The 24,101-nt window shown below is 37.4% G+C and overlaps 1 protein-coding gene across 1 annotated transcript in view; it reads right to left on the bottom strand.

Annotated features, from left to right (window-relative positions):
• The window catches only part of LOC113078580 (NADP-dependent malic enzyme, mitochondrial-like), a 32,667-nt gene extending 15,334 nt beyond the window's left edge, over positions 1 to 17,333 (bottom strand). Inside the window, exon 1 of the mRNA XM_026250896.1 lies at positions 17,163 to 17,333. Within this exon, the coding sequence (XP_026106681.1) occupies positions 17,163 to 17,291 (129 nt within the window). The 5' untranslated portion in view covers positions 17,292 to 17,333. The remainder of the gene's footprint in view (positions 1 to 17,162) is intronic.
• Between the last annotated feature and the right edge of the window lie 6,768 nt (positions 17,334 to 24,101).

Raw genomic sequence — 24,101 nt, 5'->3', positions numbered from 1 at the left:
TCCATCAGGGTCTAAGTTGGTTGGTTCATTCTAAACAGCAGGTGAAATCGTTGCTGGCCTGGACAGCAGGTGTCGAGATTGCATTAAAAAAAAGAAGCTGTGTAGTCATGACTTCTAACAATGGTACAAAAACTGTACAATCTAACAGTTTAAAAGGAAATCCTCTATTTGTGTCAAGATGACATTAACAAGGAGATTAATTATAATAAAGATCGCTTTTATCACTTGTTGCTTTTATTGCTTATAGCTTTATCGCTGTGCCTGTTATAATATAAAAGAGGTCATCCCATTTGTTCTAAAATGGAAAATAAGAGGTTAGTTAAGTCACAGCCATGAACCATGGTTTGCTACTTGCTAGTCATAGTAGTTGCTAGGAGGGACATTCCCATTCAAGAAAGATTTTGATCAGCTAAAAATCTGTGCAGTCATCACTACTTTAGCATTCCATCAGAATGAAATTTTAGACAATTGCAAAAAGCATCACAATAATACACAAGTAAGCAGGCGATTCCCTTTCATCAATTAGTGTCTTTTGAAATGAAAAGGTAAAGATACTTCACACCATTGCCTCCAGCTAAAATACAAAGTCCTCTATCCATGTTGCTTTCTTGAAAAAGCACTTTGTCTAAATCTGGAGAGAAGTGTGCACAGATCAAGCACTGTTTACAGGTGAAAACGGACCAAAGCAACATAAAACCAAAATATCAGTGGATTTTGATGTGAGAGGAAAGCCAAGCAAAAACTTTGATTTCAGTGGGTCTTGAAGAGAGCGGAGAGAGTGCAGGAGAGAGTGGAAATAAGATCGGGACATGCCACAAGCCAGTTCCCATAAGTCAACACCCCCTGACTGGGGTTATTATATTTAAATTAGTAGACATCCTTTCTTTAATTAAATTAATAGACTCCAAAGATCTGACTGTATAATCGATGTTACATAAAATTCCAAGCACTTGTGGATAAAAGCATGTCAAGACCCGGTAAAGATGTAATCAATCCCTCCGGACAATTTATGGTCAGACTCCATGAATTTTTCTCAAGTACACCAACCCTGACTCTAGTTTTTTTTATTATTTATTTCTTTTACATGTGCACCACTTTCCTTTATCATTTTCAAAATGGTCTGTCATCATCTCTCTTTGAACAAAAAAACAAGCCTCTCCAGATGTATCTTTTCATCAGACCACTGGGGAACAGGATCAGAACAACTACACAAAAAAAAACTAAATGGAAAACACAAAGAGGAGGGTTTGCAAGTTACAGAAAGAATGTACTTGGCAAGGCAAGTTGAAACAAAGCTTTCCATGTAATCTAGAAAACAATACTTTATATAAAAAAGTGAACTTTAATAGGTGGACTTTAATATGAAACTTTAACATGGGTACTATTCAGAAACCCAGAATATATGGATGTACACAAGAACTCAAGAGACAGGTCCACAAGCGGTCACCATCAAGTTGAACTTAACTTGAACAAATATTGCAAAGTCTAGATGTGCAAAGTAGAGACATATTTCAACTGACTAAAGGCTGTAATTAATGCAAAAGGTGGTTCAACACTCTCATTCTCAAGGATTATAGGAACATGACAAGCTATTTCTTGGCATTCCTATGTTTTCAGACTTAATCATTAATGCAAATTTCCAAAAATGTGCAAAACATCAGTATAAAGCTTTGGCCACAGTTTGCTTGGTGTAATATGCTTCAAAGCCATATTAGATTTCTTTCTCACATGGGAGTCACAAAATTGTTTTTAACCTTGGAAAGCTTTTAGAACCTTGGCTATGTTACTGGCATTTTTAAATGCCTCACTTCCTCAATACAAAGATTAAATTCCCATTTGCCTGTCAGTTAAATTCCTCTATAAACTGTCCATTCGAATAGGTCCATTATTATGGGCGACTGATTTATTTGTCTCTTGATGTTGCTTAGATGGAAGATGTCAGTTTATCTGAATTAATCTCAAATTGCCATCATGAGAAACGTCAGATAAACACAGAGTCCTTACCCCACCTCATCACTACATCTGATTTATTTATTTATTTACAACAACCAAAAAACAGTAAACTTGTCATTACTTGCATCATCCAGGAACACGGAGTAATCCATTGGCACATTTAAATATTTTCTATGCGCTTTATTCTCCATTGCACTACTGTAAAAGATGTTCATATGTTCATAGTTTCTGCTTATAGTGTACATACACTTTTACATAATCCATCTTTATAGTATGTTCATAGTACACCTATCTGTATATCATGCTGATAGTATTTCAAATTTGTAAATTATGTCCATAATACTGCCTTATCTGTATAGTTATTGTACATATTGTAGACCTTGTATATTCTGTACTTACTGTTTATTGCACTTCTGGTTGGATGCCTTGTACCTTTCATGTGCAATGACAATAAAGTTGAATCTAATCTAATCTAATAATATGAGTCAAGAGTAGACAATTTAAAAACATTCATGACTGGTAAAGGGTCTGTTGTAGTTTTCTGCTTGCTATACAAGCTGTGCCATGACAAGGACACTTCAACGATCATCCAGTCATGAAACTTCAAAGTAACAGATTCCAATGACAGTGGTAAATAAAACCAATAAGACCTTCTGGCACAAGCTGATCCAAGTAGAGCAGAGCAGTAAACAATGTTAAAGGGGTCTTAATACTGCTGTAATGAAGTCTTGATTTGTTTTTGTTTTTTGGGGGGTGTACTAGAATAGGTTTTCATGCTTGATTGTTCTGAAAAAACAAAATGGGCTCTGATTGGTTAGCTGGCCGAGGGCGTTGTGATTGGCAAATCATTTAGAGCGTGTTCTGGACATGTCACACCCCTTACTAAATCTGTAAGTTTCATCTGTTCAGCTGTAAATATAAACAAATGGATACATTTTGCTATATCAGGCCCAATTCAGACCCTGCAAATGTTTACAAACAAGACGATTGTGCAGAACCTTTGCAAGCATGGATTTTAGAGGACGTTTCAGAGTGTTGTTTTTGCAATTTTTTTTAATGCATTTTTTGATACGATGTAATACACCATTTAACAGTAAATGCAGTAAAACTGTTATACAGCTGCAGGAGAAGCTTTTGTGCAAAGCCAGCATTTTGATCAGTATCTCTTAGTAGCGACAACCCACTACTAAAGCAGCTCCTCTTCTTGGTCTTCTCTAGAGCAGGTCAACCGGAATTCACCGGTTCCACACCAATTTTTTTTTGCATATTTGGTTGACAGGAATTATATAAATTAGTGATATTTTGACATCAAATTATCCAGAAGAAGCTTATGTTGTTCGAACAAGCCGCTTGTTGTAGTTCTTGAAAAGTTTTTTTCTGTTAAACAGAAGTTCCTTTGAAGTGGACTTTGAGCTTCGTAACCTTGCAGATCTTTTTATACTCAAACAGCAACATTGCACACTAATTAAACTTGAAAAAGTGAAAAAGCATTATAAGATCCCTTTAAGAAACCAGGCTTCGGCAACACTCTGCAAGGGCTCTTTTCTGACAGGAAAAGCAATCATGATACTTCATTAAACGGTCTTCCATATGGTGTGATGCTGTCCAACAAATCATGTTTCGGATCCAGAGCAAAATACTAGAATACTATCACTAAAAGTTTCAACCCTGTCTCTCATTCTGACTCAAGGAGAAACAGAAGAGTTCAACACATTTCATTTCTTCACAAAAATAAATGCCACCTGAGGGATGTCTAAATTAACTTGTTAGTTAAATATCCCTAAAAAAAAAAGAGAGAGAAGGCTGATGCGTTGACAGCATGGGAACAGACAGATGACACTGTTTTGTGTTCCCCTCGTAATGTTGAGTCTCAAAATCTGTCTTTTTATCTTATGTTATTCATGGTTATATATTGTAATTATCTTCTATTCTAAAGGTTTCTTGTTTATTTCATGCATTGTCACTTTTGAGGGGTTTGAATTGATCATGTCTTTCTTTTGTTCTGTCACGTTCATTTGTAAATTTTCTGTATTTTTATATGTATAAAAGAATACATTTGCATTCACAACTTTAATCTTGCCAGACTTAGCCATTTTGTTCTTTGAATCTGTAGTCTTGGTCTAAGAATCAGTCAAATATCATTTAAATATGATTACAGTTTAAATACACAGGCACAGCAGGAACCCTCTTAATGCCAAAATCATGATCAGAAGCATTCCTCAGTGGACACGTAGTAAACTCAGTCCAGATAATCCAAGTGTTTCAGACATTCCAATCTACAACAAAAATTGCATTTGATAAATAATCAAGCCATTTTTTTCCTGAAAACTTTTAGATATTTTTCATTTATATTATTAAATGAAAAGGACACTAAAGTATCAAGCAACACCCATGCAAGTGCTTTCTAAACAACTTTGATGTTAAGTTGATGGAGATGGCAGGTTTTCACAACAAAACCCGCCCAATCGCTACTCAAAACTAGCCCAATTGCAGTTCGATGGGGGTCTAGCAATTACAAAATGATAAAATAAGCATGTTTTTGCATTCCAGGGGCTTAATTTCATGTTACTGGGGTCACTTCAACCTGCGGACTTAAAAAACAACCCTCATATATTTATTTATTTATTTATTACAGAAGCCTGTTTCCGCCTTGGGAAAAAAGTAACTGTGACCTTTTTATCTCACAATTTAGGATTTTTTTTCTCACAATTCTGAGGTGGGAAAAAAAAGTAAGAACTGTGAGATAAAAATGAACTCCAATCTCATGATTCTGTTTAACAAAATAAAAAGTAATAATAAAAATTCTGATATTTGTTTTCACAATTGCGAGATTATAGCTTACAATTTATATACTTCTTCTCAGAACTGTGAGAGACAAATTCCACATTGTAAGAGACAAACTCAAATTTGTGGGATTAAAAAGTCACAATTACCATTTATGTTTTATTTATTTATTATTATTTTTTCTAAATCCTTTGGTGGAAACAAGCTTCCATATGTTCTAGTCTTCTTGTATGAATCTGAATTCATTTGGCACTTGATTGGTGACTGTTGAACCTCATTATTATCAGCATTGCTCCTTTTGGGGCTATATTGTGCCTGGAATTTAATTTGACACTAGTCATTCAAATTCTTCTTACATCTAGTTAAGTCATTTACATGCCCACCCACAGGGTAGCCATCCATGTGAAAAACTGCACTAAACTGCATTAAAGGGGTCATATGATGCTGCTAAAAGGAACATTATTTGGTGTTAATGAAATGTGTTTATGCGGTTTAAGGTAAAAAAAATAAATAAATACTCCACACTATTGTTTCTCCTCAATGCCCTTCAACTTTTGAAACACGTCGATTTTTACAAGGCTCATTGGTCTGAAAAGTGAGGTGTGCTCTGACTGGCCAGCTATCCAGTGCGTTGTGAATACCTCAAGAGTGTGACGAAAATGTTACACCCTTTAACATATTGTGATGTCCTGTCCGGACGGAGCGACAAGACATAAACATAAAACCCATAATAAACGTGATATAAACATGATTTCTAGTCATGTCTTCGTCTTGGAAGGCCAAACAAAGTACTTTCACTTTTCTCAGCGAAACACGGCCTTGAGTAAGCGGAGGCCAGAGGCCTAGAATGAACCGAGCCTAGAGTGAGCGGAGCATGGCTTGAGTGAGCAGAGGTGGGCGGGCTTGAGAACGGCTTAGCCGGCAGATTCTACGAAGGACTGGCCGGGGATTGTGGCAACCACATGTGACGACCCCGGGCTGGACTCGAAAGCCAATCCGGCAATCCAAAAGTTGTGAAATGTATTTCCTCATTGAGACTTTAGTCTTTGCAACTTTACAGATCTTCGTTATGCACCAAGAGCTTGTAAAACTCCAAAGAGAAAGGAAACATTTAAATAATATGACAACAAAAAAGATGCAGACTTAAGACTCTAAAAAATCCTTCTCTTTTTCTGTGAGAAAATTTGATTACTCTCATCTGTTCCTCTCAAAACACTTTGTATATGTACTGACTCAATCATTTATTGTCTGTTTTTGATATTTTTTTTTATTTGACTCAGTATGTGCATTTTCTATTCATACACATGGTTATATCTTTGAATTAATCTGTTATTCATGTATTGATATCCTCAATATTTTCCTCTGACACTATTTCTGATGAAGTTACAAAGTTTAATTGTAAAACTAATCTCTCTGGCCATTCTTTGTCTTGCTTGTCTCTGACTAATCAATCTTCTGTTTCTGATTTAATCTTAAAATCTAATTCTCCATTCTGCTGACCTGACCCCGCTCCTACTTCTCTTTTGAAACTCTGCCATTCTGTCATCTCTGCACCAATTTTTAACTTCATATACATCTCTGCTTCATTCCCTCTGTCACTTAAATCTGCTGCAGCTACCCTCATCCTCAATGAACCCAACCTCAACCCCTCAGTTATATCCAGTTATTGCCTATACTATTTCAAATTTACCTTTCATACCTTTCAGATTATCGGAAAGTACTGTTGCCTCCCAGCTTCAGTCTTTCCTAGTTGTAAATAATCTCTTTGATCCTTTTTAGTCTGGTTTTCGCACACTTCAAAGTTCTGAAACTGCACTTGTGAAGGTGGTGAATCACTTATTACTTTCTTGCCACTCTGGTTCTCTCTCCATACTTCTCCTACTTGACATCAGCTACCACCCTTGACACAGTCTCCCATGATTTATTTATTTCCCGCCTTTCAGAAGTGGATATTTCTGAGGTCGCTCTCTAATAGACAATTTTATATGTCTGTGTGTGATTCTTGATCTCCCACTCTACAACTGAAGCAAGGTGTCCTCTAGGGATTAGTTCTCGGTCCATCATTATTCATAATTTACATTCTACCTCTGGGTCAGCTTTTACATCAGCATGGTTTATCATTTCTATGCTGATGACATCCACAGATTCATTACCTGTAGGCCTACTCTATCCATTCAAATTGATAAAATATCTGCTTGTGTAAATGAAATAAAAGAATGGTTAAACTCCAGGTGGATTAACAAGTTTGTTTGCCCATATAAACTTCAGTAAATTACGTTTAATTGATTTGGTTTGCAGTCCACTGATGAGGGGCTTGATGAAGTAGCTTCAACTCGAGCTCGGATATACCCCACAGAGACTTGTAACTTGTAACAGACTGACCAATTATGAGAACCACGTACGAGTGGGCCAAAATGGCACCATCAACAACAGACATTCACTCTGACCAACCTTACTCTGAACAGAATAGTTTGGGAGCAAACGGGTCAACGGGAAGCCATAAAGACTGGTCATGGGCAATTCTTGGACTACCCAGCCACAACAGGGGCAGAGACGCATCCATTTACCTTGCGTTCGAGGCCAGCTCAATGAAAGAATACAGTATTGCAAGCTTTATTCCAAAAGCAAACCTAAGGAACTTCCTGTGTCTCTTGATGATCTTGACGCAGAAGTATACATCCTTATATCTCAGATAGAGATAGGATAAACCTCTACGTCAGCATCTTGAAATTGCTTACTCCAAGCACAAGGTTAGGTGATGCAAATCCAAAAATAAATATCACTATAGCAGTATAGTTTAAATAATGTTTGGAATGTGTTTGAGAGGGATCTCTTTTCACAGTTGCACTGTAGCGAGGACACAGCTGTATGTGTTACTAAGGGTGAAAGTTCTGAAAATGAAGTTGTGAGCTAGTAGAACGGTGATGACACAGAAGAACTTGTCCAATACCCACTGACAGCCACACATATCTGCCTGCTGCCATCAGCTCCCGTGCCTCACGCACACAAACGTGACTTCAGTGCTAGATTGAATAACTTTCAGTTGCTTTTAGCAAATTTTTCCATAGAATACATATAATGACAAACCTAGCGACTTTTTTGGATAAACATTTGCTATGATTCAGTTTGAAGATGTCGCTAGTTCTGAACCACGAGCAAGAGGTCTGACTCTCCAGTATAATTTTAAAAAATACGGTGTTATTCATTTTTGGTCATCCCACCCACCACTAATACCAGCACCAACCACAGAGCGGAGACTTGGATGTCAACATAGACCCTGCACCAATGACTTTAGGGCTATGCTTTCAATCTCCAAAATCAGTCTGTGTTTAGGATGGAGAGGCAAACACACTTGTAGGTTGCCCACATTCATACAAATGTGGAATGGATAGCATAAAGCACCCAACATCTTTAGAGCACAATAATGTATTGCTGCAGTCACATATGGCAGCCAGTCATGTGAAGCGAGTGTTGGTAGCAAACTGGAATCACATGAAGTAGGCTGACCATGGTGAGCACTAATAGCTTGCCATAAGATATATTCTTTCATGTGAACTCATTTACACAGCAGCTCAGCTCAGTGCATTTCAGTCGGGATGAGAAGAATAATGATTAGTTGTGCAAATAGTGTCTGTAGCCTGAAGTGCCAATAACCTTGTTGCATGACAAACTCCACAGACCCAGCTCATAGCACACAGTCCTCTATTTGTCCCAGCTCAAAACTGCAGTGGAGCTGAAAGAATAATAGTTATTAGCTTAGCAGACAAGTGTTTGGTAGCATGGAGAGCCAAAAACCATAGTGCACATCAAATGTCAGCTGTGGAGTCTGGCTTAAAAACAGTCACATAAACAAGAGTTGGAAGTGTAAACGCCAAATCAATGTACGAGCCTTAATTAATGCAGTGCAGGAGTAGAGAAACTCTGCTCACTCTGAAGCCCAAGTCAATAGGGCGTTAGGTGTAAAACAGCTTTCATTTACTCTAGATATGTGAGCTCAAGCAGCATCGGAGCTGAAAGAAAAATTAACAGCCGGTATTGGTATGCTTGATTGCATAAAGCGCCAAGACCTTAATGCATGACAAACATCCGCTGCAGGACTCCTAGAGTCTGCACCTAAAAGCAGTACACAAATAAGAGCTGGAAGCGTGAGCACCAATTCAAATGCACGTGTCTGCATAAGTGCAGCGCAAAAGTAGAGAGAGAGAGAGAGATAGGAAAACCTGTCTGCTCAACTCTATAACCTGAGCCATTATAGCAGTAACATGAAAACAGCTTGCCACTTAATGTTCTATATCAACACAGTAGCAGACCTGAAAGAAACATTATAGTACTCCGGCAGACCAACGCTCAGTAGCATCAGTAGTGCCAAGACCATGGTGCATGACAAAATATCCGCTGCAGGACTCCTTAGAGTCTGTGTCTTAAAACAGTACACCAACAAGAGTTGGAAACATAAGCGCCAAATCAAATGAGCAAGTCTGCATCAGTGCAGCACAGAAGGTAATGTTAGAAAGAGAGGGGGAAAACCGTCAGCTCACTGTTATAACTTGCTATAATAATAGTCTGAAACACATGAGCTCTTCCACTTGTTTCAGCTCGATGCAGCAGCGGAGCTGAGGGAAGTAATAGAGCAACTAATGCTTGGTAGCACGAAGCGACAAACCATAATGCACAACAAACATCTGCTGCAGGACTCCTCAGAGTCTAAAAACATTTCACAAACAAGTGTTGGAAGCATAAGTGCCAAATCAAATGAAAGTGTCTGCATTAGTACTTAGTACAGCATTAGGTAATGTAGAGACAGAGGGGAAAAACCGTCAGCTTACTGCTATAGCTTGCTATAAAAAAATACTCTGAAACACGTGAGCTCTTCCACTTATATGTTTCAGCTCAATGCAGCACTGGAACTGAAAGAAATAGTAATTAGTCGGGCAAACTAATGCTTGATAGCTCAAACCGCCAAAATCATAGTGCAAAACAAACATCTGCTGCAGGTCTCCTCAGAGTCTGAAAACAATACACAAACAAGTGTTTTAAGCTTAAGCACCAAATCAAATGAATGTGTCTGCATTAGTAAAGCGCAGCAAGTAACTTAGAGAGAGAGGGGAAAACCACCTGCTCACTTTTATTACATTACATTTTAAATTTATCTGACGCTTTTATCCAAAGTGACTTACAATTGCTATATGTCAGAGGTTGCATGCCTCTGGAGCAACTAGGGGGTTAAGTGTCTTGCTCAGGGACACATTGGTGTCTCTCAGTGGATTCAAACCCGGGTCTCTCACACCAAAGCCATGTGTCTTATCCACTGCGCTAACACCAACCCACATATACTGTAGCTTACCGGAAAAATCATTTTGTTCAATTTAGAGGAGTAAACTGCTCTATATAAAAGATGGCTTAGAGCACAAAAATCTCTTTCCGATGGGCAACAGATGATTCGCTTCCTAAAGGAATTAAAATCTGATGAAATAGCGTGCAGCATGCATATAGGAGTATACGTGACGTATGCGCAGCAATGCTAAATGCTATTGTCCAATGAACTGGCGTGATGGTATGTGGTCTTTCCATAGCGATGACATCATTGCAGTCATCGCAGCATTGAAGTGAACCTATAAGAAGAAACAGTGGCGGCTGAATCAACCGGCTGCTTTCTAAATGCTCTCGCATTACTTCGATGCCACACATGACAGTCACGTGACGTCGGCGCCATCTCAAGTCAGACAAAATTTCTAACCGGCATGCACTGTTTCAAGTCAGAATTGAATCGATCTGTGCAGCTCTATTAGCAGATCTATTAGCAGCATCACATGACAGGGTAGGAAAACACACAACAAGAACATGAAACATGGTTAAATATCAAAATAAAAGACAAGAAAACCTAAACAAGACAAAAAAAACAGCATGACTTTGTTTTACATCTTTGATCATGCCCATTTCTCATCATATTTAAGTATGACTGCTATAAACCCCTGATATGTTGATTAACCTTCAACTGTCAAGACTTTCCAGAGCATACAGCATGTATCAGATTAGAGTTGTACATTAATTTATCGCCTTAACTCTGTCATCATTTATTTAGCTTTATTATTTTATTCATGAGAGACAGAAACAAAGCCAAATGACAACCAAAGGAAAAACCTTCATCAAATGTCTATAGAGGGGCACTTCCAGGACTCAAAATGTTAGCTTGAGGTGCTCTTTGGATGGGATAATCATAATACAGAACAAATAAGAAACTCCAAGGCACTCTCTTAAAGAAAAATTAAACAGCCTTTATTTTATGGCTTGGTCATCATAAACCTTTAAAAACTCTGACGCGTTTCGGCATACAAGCCTTCGTCAGGGAGTCAACAATTTCCAAAACAAGAGTCCTTCTTATAAGTCTTCACACAACTAATCAAAAAACTCCATTTGGCAGAAGTAGGTTCAAAGTTGTAGGATTATGACAAAGGACAAACCTTGTCAAAATCAATGAATGAGATTTGACAACTGCCATTCTTGTACTGGAATACATCAAAGAATACATGATGCTGGTTTTATAACAACATTTTGTAATTTTTGTTGCACATCTACTTTACTAATACATATTATACAACATTACTCAGGAAGTGTGAAATGGAAAACAGAGTGGAATAACCATTTCTAAGCTAAATGACATTTCATAATGCCTTAGTGTTCTGCTGAAATACTGTACAGAGTCCTATCAGTTTGTCAAAGAGTAAAAATGTGAAAGCTAAATAAATAGGGAGATTGTGATCAAAAGGCAGTTTGAGCGATTTGTGCATGCATCCATGCATGTGTCTGTGTAGAGCTGGATATGGGTGACTGGCACTTAATCTTTCTATGAACAGTAGAGCACTTTCCACTTTCCTTCAAGCACTTCAATCACATCTGGCGCTGTGATGCTTTACTGTTTTTAATTTATTTTTTTTGCCCTGTGGGTGGTCAGTATCTCCCATATGCACCTTGACAAACCTGGGCTGCACACACACTGTTGGAGCCCATAGAAATTGGAGACCAACAGCAGCACCTGACCTTCCCTGAGAGCTTACATGCTCTCCCATCCCAACAAAACGAGGTCTGTTCCATCATTAGCATACCAACACCACACACAATCATAAGCATCTCAGTTGAATCCTAATATTACCCACACAGAACCAGAACTATAAAAATAAATACAACTATATCAGCGCCCACACCACATGCAGTTGCACATACAGCAGTTCTGTCATCTCATAGCATTAATATAACAATATGACAGATACTGACATTATTTTGCAGCCTCGACTCCCAGAGAACATTTCAACAGCTTTTCGAAGTGAAACTAATTAAAATGCCTGAGATACCAACTGAACATCTGTTAGTCTTGATGTGAAACAAACTCATTAGTTTCTGGCATGGGAGATTTTAAAATCCCCATTGAGATTGAGATCTTCCATTGAGATTTACTTTATGCACCTTTCTGCAACTGAAGATGAAAAAATTAGAATCCAGGTGAAAGTTCTTACATTCATTTAATTTTTGTGAGCAAAACACCTGCATTTTTTCCTTTTTTAATCTGGCAAGGGCAGAGATTAAATATAATGATGTATGACAACACTCAAATATAATTATATATATATATTTAAATGTTTTATTTATTTTTTTATGACGAACGCAGTTAAACTGAGGAACATTCTTTCCATGCAAATAAATTGAATGCAATGAAACTATGAAGGATTGAGGGGACGGTATTCCACACAGCACATTATTAAAAAATATTACTACAATAAACTTATGTTGCTGTTGTAAATTAGCTGGCAGTGTTTTTTTTCTGGTACATTTTTTGAATTTCTATACATACTGTTATCAAATATTTTCTATAATTCTAATTATTCATGTTATCCTAATGCCAAGGTCTTAGTAAACTTACATTTTATGAATCTGAAATGAATAATGCAATGAAATTATGACAAATTATGCAACCAAATATTAGATATACACGTAATGATATACAGATGCTATTATGAATCATTAAAAAAACTCAAGCCTTTCACACTTAAAGGGAAAAAGAGCATTCAGTTTAAACTAGGCTGCACTAGCAATAGGACGTAAAGGCCAGCTTTTCTTTATGTCAGAGAAGAAATGCAAATCTCTGTGCTTGGTTACACTTGACACTGACAGACTTCGACTTTTTGCTTATTTTATTTACCTCACCCATATTTACTTTCATTTAAATGCAAACTGCATGTCTTATGGAAAACCCTCAAACCCTTTGATATTAAGCACAACACGTTTGTGACAGAACAGGACACGATTGCTGGGAAAGCAGCTGTAAGAAACAAGTTTTAAAAAAAGAGACAATTGTCCAGTGTGGACAATTCTTTTCAAAACTACAAAGAAGGTCCTTGTCATCGAAATGCTACTGCCAATCCCACTCTGAATCAGATGCTTCTGCAATCTAGCAAGCATGCTAACTAGGTCAATTAGCCCCTGCTTGTAGATGCTGGAACTACATAACATGGCAGCAAAAAGCATTGACTGATGACCATTCAAAATTATCAGTGAATTAAGCCTTAATATATATACACAGTCTCTGCACTGACTACATTCACAAATGTCTGTCATATTCACTGAGTTGATCAAAGAAACACTGGTTTATAAAATCTTTGAAGTGACTCCCGTCAGTGCAGAATTATGATGAATGTCAATCTATAGTGTCGTAAAAGTTGCATGAGATCCATTTTGACTGTTCAGACTGCGGTTGCACTGCAAAACATCTGACCTGATATCAGATTTAGAACCACACATGGCCCAAATCAGAATCAAAAAGCTCTCATTCTATGTGGTTTATGCTGTTCACTCAGTCATAAAACAAACGATCTGAGTCACATAGGAGTAAAAAATAAAAAATTCTGATTTGGGCCACATTTTCCTGCAGTATATGAACAAAGCCATTGTCTCTAACAATAGCTTTTTGGCAATCCACAAACATAACCACAAGGGGGCCTTAAAGTCTCCACTGCTTAGCCCAAAAGGTGCTACATTTCCGACTGAGCTCTTGTTTTCCACAGCAAGTTGAATGGGCATCTGTTAATCACCTGTGCTCCTAAAAGCCCATTTCCCCATGTGAAACAGGATCTCATCTTGGATGCTAAGAGAGTTTAGTGCTGCGTTGTTTGCGTTTTTGGTCTTTGGCATGGCACGGAGCCAGAGGCCAGTGCTGTTGGCCTCGATTCACACAGGCGGTCATTAATGAGAGATAAAGCAGAAACACAGAAGAGGTCTGTGGAGAGCAGGGCAGCTCACTATTTCTCTCCTTCGCTCTACAGAGACCTCTTTCTCCTCACTCTCATCTCTTACTCCACAAAGCTGCCCGCATACACATGGATAATATCCTGTCTGCACTTAGGGCAGACACAGGAAAGGGCTGTTGAGAAGGGAGGAGGTCAGAGGTGATACCAGGGAGGGGCGCTGAGAGTAAACTCCAGCTTGCGGACGTGAGGCCTCTATGTTTTCAGTCCTACAGCATCAATTAGCATGTTGTCCTGTGCTTCTCTGCAGCTGAGAGTGAGAAAACGGGAGAACACTCAAGCCCTGTGATAGCCAGGCCCTCGGGACAGCAACAATGCACCACTGGAGAACCACAGTGTACCAAGTGTACAGCTCAAAACAGCTCCTCTCAGGGGTCATTTCCTACGTTCTCGCTTAATTTCCTTGTTTTGGTTCATGAGTTTTGGAGGTCGGTTGTTCTGAAAGCTGCATGAAAGAGCAAATGTTTTACTCAATGTGGGACTGTATTTACAAGGGAGTAGCACTACCTAAGAATGAAATAAGACTCATAAGATGAATGACTGATTTGTAATTTATTACACAAACCTCAAGCTTATCAATGTTCAACTATCACATCACAGTCCAGAAAATAAAAGTTTGTAAACAAAGACGCAAGCGCTTGACCAAAGTACTGCGTGGTAAACAGTGGAGCTGGTCTGGTAGTAACAAACCTCAATGATTTATTATTCAGGTTAGTTTTATATAAATATATAAAAATCTATCCAATCAAGGCTAGATTCAAAGATTGTCTTAACTTTTCTAAAAAAATATATGTTATTACCATACATTTAAATTCAATTTATTGTAATTCTTCATTCTGCATCCATTCTCAATTTATCTCTGAATGACACAACCTGGAGTCTGACGTAATGACTTGCTAATTACTATGCTAATTATGATATCAATCACACAGTCTTTTGTTCTGGAGATTCATTCTCTTGTTTATGTAATTCTGTTTCCTTATAAAGACAGAGATTTCACACAATTTTCCTGATGCCTTCAACAAAGGCTGATTCTCAAACATACAAAGAAACACAGCAAAACCTGAGCCTCTCTTTTAATTAATCTCATTAAATCACGTCTCTGTCTATTAAACAAGACAATAACTCTGAATTTAGCTCATTAGAGTCAAGGATGTGGGTGGAACTGTAAAGCCACGTCATAAAAACATGAAAGCATTAGAAGTGCTCTCACACCCCGAAGCACCACATGAGCTTTAAGTTGTGGCACCAGTCTGGCAACTTCCAGCACCACAGACACAGGAGCCACATTAAAGAGAGACATTAATCTGAGATTTTCTTTGATTACAGGAAAGAGGACCATGGAAGGTATAATAAAGAGTCACCTCTAAATAAAAAAATTAAAAAAAATTTCACTTTGCATTAAATTTTTGTTCCAATTTTATATAGCAGGATAAACAAACTAGCATATCATCTGAAAATACACTGAAATCAACGATGCCCACAACATTCCCGAGCCACATGTTAAACCTTATTTTGCAGTGAGAAGCTTTTGAATTCAAGACCCGAGGTCAAATATAAATATTTAACATCTTGCAGTTACAGAAACACCTTCTGTATATTCCAACCTTCCAGCCTACTTTATATTCTTAAAAACACCATCATGACCTCTATAATGAGTGGGTCACTGAAAATGTTTTACTTTAATAGCCAGTTTTGATTAAAGAGTGACTTTGCATGATTTATAGACCTATGAAAATGTTATTTTTTGCCAGGGTTAACACAGCTGAAATGACTGGAGTGTGCACTAAAAAAGACAACACAGAGACCCGTGATCTTCATACCTCAACCAACTCAATGGATTCATACATAATGACACCTTTCAGAGCCATAGATAGTGTGCACCTGGATTGAAAATATGACCTCATTCTGTGAGATCTCTTGTGCTGTGCTAAATCATCAACCTTAACGACAGGCAGTGTGCTGTGTTGTCATCAGTACCTGACCTGTGGCAAAGTGCCAAGAGATGTGACTTTGATCAGACTCTAGTCCTTAATTTCAGCATAGGAAACTGATGCAAATGGTCCATCTTAATGAAAACAAAAGTGCAGATGTAAAAGCAAGTGGGTGCTGTGCAGGTAAACCTCACTCCCCGATCTCAAGATGCGCACTAGCAGTTGACGCTTAGTGGCTGCAGTCATTTAGCCTCCTTGTTAGTTTGTCCGCCTCCCACCCCCGGAGACCCGGGTTCGAGGAGTGCGAGGTGTGGCGGTGAGGACCCGGGAGAGAGGGGTTACACAGAACGCAGGCACACGCAGCAAATGAATGGAACATTCCAAAGAGAAATTGATCAAAGATCAGGGACAGTGAGTCACAAATGAGGGTCAAACGGTGATAGATAAACTCTAAATATAACTGTTAATAAGATAAAGAGAAAAGACAATGATAGTATGTGCTACCTCAAAAGTTAACTAGGGAATGCCGTTAAAAGTGAAAAAAAAGAAGCATACTTGTATATTATATTCATAATATTCAGATGTGTGTTTGCAACTTCAAATTATAGTAGTGATCTGGTGCTGTTGGATTTTTAAACATGTTTAGTTTCAGTGCACATATGATACACATAAGCAAAAAATAAATTAAAAAAAGCTAATATTTGGACTCTGAAGTATCACTGTCCCACCAGGTTGAAGTTCTTGAGGTGATGCCATAGCAACGACTTGTCAGCACCTTGGACAGAGGCTGCTGTTGATCTCATCAAAATATTATAAATAAGGATTATAGGTATTTTATTATACTTTATTTTGAAGTATAACGTTAGCGCAATCTGGGGAATAATAACAAAATGTGTGGAGATTAAAACTGGTAAATATAGACTATATATGTTAAAAGAAAACTCCGTGGGCTGATCCTGAAAGTAGCGCGTCATGACCAACGTCAGTTCAAGAGCACCTGTTAAACTACAAACAGACTTGCTTTTGACTAAGATAGCAAAGAAAGTGTGTGGCCCTTTAAGTCTAAATATAGTTCCTCTCGAAACTGATATCCACTGCCTTTCTATCGTATTAGCAAACAGTCAACACAAAATGTTATGTTTTGAAAAAAAAAAAAAAAAAGCGTGGTGAAGTTACAAAAAAATTGTCCTTTTACCTTATTCAAGTGGGGGTTACGTGTAACATCATACCCCCTCTTCTTCGTGTAAACAAAGGTCTTGCTTTGGTCTGCTGACTTCTGCATCTCCCACTCGACAGATTCCTGTTTGACTAAAGCGTGTGCCATGTTGCTTCCCCTTTAAATAGCGCTGAACTCAACAAGTGCGCGCGCCGCGTGATCAGACAGGAAGACGTTACGCAGCGTGACTCAACAGTGGTTGCGTGTGTGCTGTTATCGCCAAACTATTAGCTGTAAAAGTCGATAATAGTCTTGCAAATCTTATCTGAAGCAGAACATAAAGGTTTTACATAATATTTTAAGGCATGGTTTCAAAGTAACTTTACCGTGGTTGGAACAGGGGCAAAAAAAGAAACGGGGCTAGTTGTCACAAAAGCTGATTTTGAGTTTGATTTAGTCGATATAAAATATTTGATTCAATAATTTATTAAATTAGAATATCTTTATTGTGAATTTTGTCTGACACTTTAAATATCATATTGTCTCAAATTGAAAGTACAATAAAAGTAAATATGTATTTACTTGAAAGTACCCCACATGACGTTTAAATGAGCAGTTTTCTGTTTTTAATATTTTTTTAATCTTTTGAAATTGACTATAAAGTCTTATCCTAAGAAGTCTACAATACACTTAGCCTACTTGTGATATTGTATTTCAATTTAATCTTCAACCATAATATTTCACACACACACACACACACACAAACGGGACACAGTACTGTATTAATATGAAGGAATTTTCTGTATTTATTTTAATCTGGATTTTGAATTTTGCACTGCATTGAGTCAAGTCAAATCACCTTTATTTGTACAGAGCTTTATACAATATTGTGTCAAAGCAGGTATACACAGTGCCAATCAGTAAAATAGTTTGTCAATAAAACAAGAAGACAATAACAAAGAGTCATTTTTCCAGTCAAGTCAGTTCAATGATGATTCCCTGATGTCATCACCCAGATGATATCCATTAGAGTTATGGAAATGTCCAAAAAATGAATGTATAATGTCCTGGCAGAAATTATCAGTACTTCTTCTTTTTCTGTGTGTGTGTCGCAAGGTCACAAGTTTGCAACAGAACTTCACAAATAGTTCTGAATGAGGTAATATGACTTTGAATAATCCAAAATTGCTGAGTACAATATGCACTATACGTCTAGGTGAATATTATTTTATTTATTTTTAATTTATTAGTGTGAAATGCTCATTAATAGATAATACAAATATTAAAGAAAAAGAAACAAATATATATGGAAAAAATTAAGAATATTATCTAGAACTTTATCTGTCTAAATAGGATAAATAGGGTATTATTTAATTCTTCCATATATGAAATTATTAAACATTTAAGAAATAGATTGGAAATGATTTACAAGAACAAGGAATAAACCGGACTCGGACAGTGCCAGCTTTGAGATGATGTCACTCAACAAATATTAATTCTACTAAAAATATCATTTAAACAGTTTGATTTTTTTTTTAAGAAACAAACTGGTGTGTGGTGGTGTGGTATCAGGTGATGACTAGCAATGCAAGGTCACAAGTTTGCAACAGAAGTTCAAAAATAGCTCTGGATGAGGTAATATGGCTTTGAATTATCCAAAATTGCTGAGTACAACATGCACTGCAATACATCTAGGTAAAAGGTAGTCTCAACATCAGATATATTGCACACAAAACTTTATTGCATGTGTGCCTTGATTCGCCTCTTCATCAGATTTTTGAATTGACAAAGCTTATTGTTCCCATTATAGACTTTTAGATAGTGTCACTGTGAGGCTTACCTCACTCACCTTACAGTTCACAAGGCCATTGAATTAGCTGAACTGTCTCGTAATGATAAGAGGGATCATGTTTCACAAATAAGCATGTCTGAGAGGAGTGCTCCGGCTGAACCCTGGCCTACAGTATAGTGTGTGTGCAAATGTGCAAGATATCTTGTTCGTACAGTATGGTATGTGCATTCTTACAGACTTGGACAAGTGGTTTGGGTCCTCTTACAGAGACGCTTAGTCACTGTGACTACTTTGAAAAGCCAGAACACTTGGCCCTGATCCAACACATGCCAGGACAAAAATGTGGAAATTGCTCATGCATACCAATTACTGTCCCCATATGAACAAATATGTAGATAAGAAACCTATCTAGAAAGCTAGGAACCTGTCTAGGAAGCTAATGGATATTCTGTGACCATCAGACACTTCCCTGAATGTATGAAGTGTGACTCAAGGGCACCTTGTTCAAGTGCATTCCTTCTAGCCCAAAGTATATTACTTTATCTTGGCCTTGCACAGGCTAAATGTGGGAGATACTGAAGTTAAGTGTATTCGGGGAGTGGGGGACTGACAACAGAGACATACTGTAGTTAGAATACACTGCATTTTAACACTTCATGCTGCATTAAATAAACAGCCGTTTCATTCTGAATTAATGTCCTTACTTACAGTACCTATTTTTACCCCTAAAAAGCTAACCCCTATGCATTCATAGCCAAACACAATATACAATAATACAAATATTATTTTATATATTTTTAATTCATTCCTATGAAATGCTCTTTATTACATTATTAAAATATATAAAAAATGATAAAGAAAATGTGACGAGTGGGGCGGGGCCGAGGGATGTGGGAACGAGCGAGGCCGGTGGAGTGATTGGGAAATGAGTCAAACACCTGCGACCCACCACCGGTCTCGAGTCCCACAGAGGAGATGGAAGGATATAAAACTGGAGCGACGACAGTGAAAGACGAGAGAGGACCAGGACTTAGTTTATGTTTTGTTTTTTATTTGTGCATACCAGTCGTATGGTCGTACAGTCGCAGGGGCTGATGCGCTGTTTTGTGTTTATTTTGAATTTTTAAAGTTTCATTTGATTGTCGCTGTGTTCCCGCCTCCTTCTTCCCATAGTTATGAAGTTTTTATTATTACAGTGGTGCCGAAGCCCGGGAGAAGGAGGGACACGCTGCTGAAGATCCCTCGCCACTGCGGTGAATCCGCGGTGCCATCGAACAGGCGAGGAGTGTGCCGCCATGGATGCTCGAGGTGGTGGGCTGGAGTGAGTTGGGACGTGGGAATGAGGAGTGAGGCCGGTGGAGTGATTGGGAAATGAGCGACACCTGCGACCCACCACCGGTCTCGAGTCCCACAGAGGAGATGGAAGGATATAAAACTGGAGCGACGACAGTGAAGGACGAGAGAGGACCAGGCCTGGGCTGAAGTTTATGTTTTGGTTTTTATTTGTGCACATCAGTCGTCCGTGAGGGGCTGATGCGCTGTTTTGTGTTTATTTTGAATTATTAAAGTTTCATTTGATTGTCCGCCAGTTCCTTCCTTCTTCTTCCCGTAGTAATGAAGTTTTTATTATTACAGAAAATATTATAGAATATTAACTAGAGCTTTATCTGTCTAAACAGTATGAATAGGGCATCATTTGATTCTTCCATGTATGAAATGATTAAATATGTCAGAAATAGATTGGAAATTATTTACAAGAACCAGGAACAAACCAGACTCTGAAAGTGCCGGCCTTGAGATGATGTCACTCAATATAATCATAGCTTGCTAAATTTATCAAATATTTATTCTACTAAAAATATCGTAAACGTTTGTTTTTTCAGAGAGGCGTAGGCTTTGTAAATTATATGACAAAAAGACAAACTCTAGCTGTTCAAACACTGTCTCACACAGAGTTACAGATAAATGGAGTGTTAAATTGGGCAAGACTGTGATATAGAGAGTCAGATAAAAGCACAATGAGGCTCAGATAGGAGTGCATTCGGTCCATTTTTCATTATGCTCTACACACCAACAGAGCAGGTTGACATTTATATTTACAGGGAAATTTATATTTACTAATTTAGCAGACACTTTTTATCCAAATTGACTTACAAATGAGAACCAGCACATGCACTTTATTATAAGAGCCAAAAATATTTCCCATAAAATAATTATTATAAATTCTGGCCAAAATGCATAAAAATGTTAAACTGTCAAATGAAAACATATATGAAAAATTTGCTTCAAGTATCAATTATGAAATACATACCTTAAAATATATACATTTTAGAGAATATAAATATATATGCAAAATATGCAAATAAATATAAGTGAAATATATTTAGGTATATTTGGCCAATTCTGTATATTTTTAATATTTTTAAAAATACATCTAAACAAAATATTTTACAAAATGGGGTACACTGCATTGCGTAAGCTAGTGTACAGAAGCAAGGAAATAAATTTAACGCTATATCTATGGAAAATATGTTAAATGCCAATGAAACAAATGCAATGTGCAAGATATACAGTATTAAAGCAGTAAGATACTTTTATTAGAGAGCACAGAAGCTTTTTCTGAACGGTTGAATTATTTCAGTTAATTGTTTTACTGTTTGCTGAACTGTTTCATTCAAAACCATTAATTCTACCTAGCAACAGTCTATAGAAATAGTTTCACTGGACAGCCTTATGCAAACTAGACTACATCATTGCAAAACAAGACAATCTATAAATAATCTTACACAAGCAGTTTAGCAGCTAAAAGAAAAGGCCTCTGTTTCTTTTTTTCTTTATCTATCCTCTTTGCGCATGAAGAATGGCAGTTCCCAAAGTCTAAGCTAGTCAAGCTAGTACTGCCATTATTTGCACTTTTAAAACAATATAGAGAGGATCTAACATCATTGGTAAACATGCAATTTTCTGTGAATACTCTTTGTTATTTGGATCATAATAACAGGGCTTGCTTCCTGCTGTAATTATATTTACAGAGGTGTTTATTTAAAAAAATAGGTTTTGTGGTTCCATACAGGAATTCCATTACCCTCCTATAAAGCTCTATTCCCAGATGTAGGATGTTTTGAGCCCCCTGGGTTTTTTATACAAGACTGGACTCTTCAGACTGAATCAAGGAAACCACAACACTGTCCAGATAACAGCAGGGTGAGAGAAAGCTCAAAAAATTTCCAGAAATCCATATTACAGAGGATTGCTTAACTTCCTCCCTAACCTCTGAAAACCAACACCTGGTGTAGCTGAACCTGTGATGTATGGTATTACCACACACACTCACATATAGTGTAGTGTGCACCAAAACACCCAGACTTCCAGGATTGAGGAAATTATACTCCTTGTGCCATGATATATATCTGCTAATACAAACTCTCTCAGTGGAGAATGTATTCAGTGAGATCCTGCTGTGGGAGTAAGGGGATCCCTCTGTGCTTATAATGGAAATTGCATGGGTAATTTGGAATAGGCTAGAACTGTGAATTTGACACGGCTTATGTGCTAGAAAGAAATACTGTTTTTAAAAACTTAGAAGTTGGACACAATGCACAAATGTTTAGTTTCACTTAGACAAATGCATAAACATTATGGCAAGCCGTTTTGACTTTTAATTCATTAGCAGGATATGAATTCTTGATGTCAACAATTCAAATTTTCACCAGTTAACATGTTAATTCTTGATTCTACTAGTAATGATGGCTATTTTTGTTATCAGGAATTGCATATTGTTAATTCTTGATATCAACAATGACATCATCACTTGCAGAAATCAAGAATTAAATTTCAACTAGTAAAATATAATTCTTGATATCTGTAATTGTATTTTCACTTGTTAAATGTCACCATAACTGTGCGTTCATACTGCCGGCGTCGAGAGTGTCAAATTGGCTGAAAGTCATTCATTTCCAGTGTAAGCCGGCGTCGAGCAGCCGCGTGGCGCGACTTGGCCGTTGAGAGCGTCGAGGAGAGTTGAAATCAAGGCAATTTTATGGTAATGAGCTATGACGCGGTTGGGCAGCAACCAATCGGAACATGGAAGTCCACCGCTTGAGAGGATTCCAGAAAACACAGCTCCGACTATTAGTTCCCAGCACAATAGAGGACAGGTTGATTATTGCTGTTTCGTGTTTGCAACAATCCATGATGTGTCCCTGTTTGCGTACAGGAACATAAAAAATAAATTAAAAGTGATACGTGGACCAAGGTGTCTGAGATTGTTCATTTTAAGTAAAGGATCTTAATATTTCGTCAACAACAATATTTAATGAGGTTAACTTATAACGTTACCCTCCTTGTGGTTAGTCTGTATGAGATCAACAAGCTTGTTTGCTTTGCGGCCACTTTAAATACAAAATAAGCATTCGATCTACGTCAGAGCGTCTGAGCGCTCACAAATCTTTCTGCAGCGCTGTGAGCAGAGCGGCAAGAGCGATTTTTGATGCTTTTGACGCCGGTGGTGTGAACGCACAGTAAGCTTTATCATTGTCATACATAAAAAATAACTTTTGTCATGTTTATTTTTGGTTTCATTAAACTTTGTTTTAATGTTTTAATGCATCACATAAAAAATACACTAAGCCTACAAACAAAATTAAAAATAAAACCTTTTGTAAACATTAGCTTTTGTGTACAGTTAATACTAAAAACCACTGATTTATATTTTCTATTATAGACCAGTGGTAAAAACAGATATGTAATGTGTCAAACAAAGTGTGAACATTTTGCTATATGATTTCTTTTTATATAGTTTCATTTACTTATGTCTATAATTCAGAATAAGTTTTAAGCATATAGTGTCGCGGCAGTTGCATTATAAATGTTAATGCAGTGTATGTGATTTCTTTTCACTGTACATTTTTATATATGATTATGCACAGTTATATGGGAAAGCCTAATGATGAGCCAAAATCCAACTCCTGGTATCAAGAATTAGCATTTTAACTATATAATACTGAATTGTTGATATAAAGAATTCATATCTTGCAAATGATTAAAAGTCTAAGCGACTTGCCATATAAACACACTGTCTTAATGAAACACATCACGGTGTAAAGCCCAAGTGTCATGATGCTGGACCAAAACCTGTCCAGAAGTTACAGGAAATAGTGCAGAAAGATAGGAAGAGTTTTAAAATA

This window comes from Carassius auratus, unplaced genomic scaffold, assembly GCF_003368295.1.
Source record: "Carassius auratus strain Wakin unplaced genomic scaffold, ASM336829v1 scaf_tig00026052, whole genome shotgun sequence".
Classification (NCBI taxonomy): Eukaryota; Metazoa; Chordata; class Actinopteri; order Cypriniformes; family Cyprinidae; genus Carassius; species Carassius auratus.
This window is presented reverse-complemented; position numbering and strand designations above follow the sequence as displayed.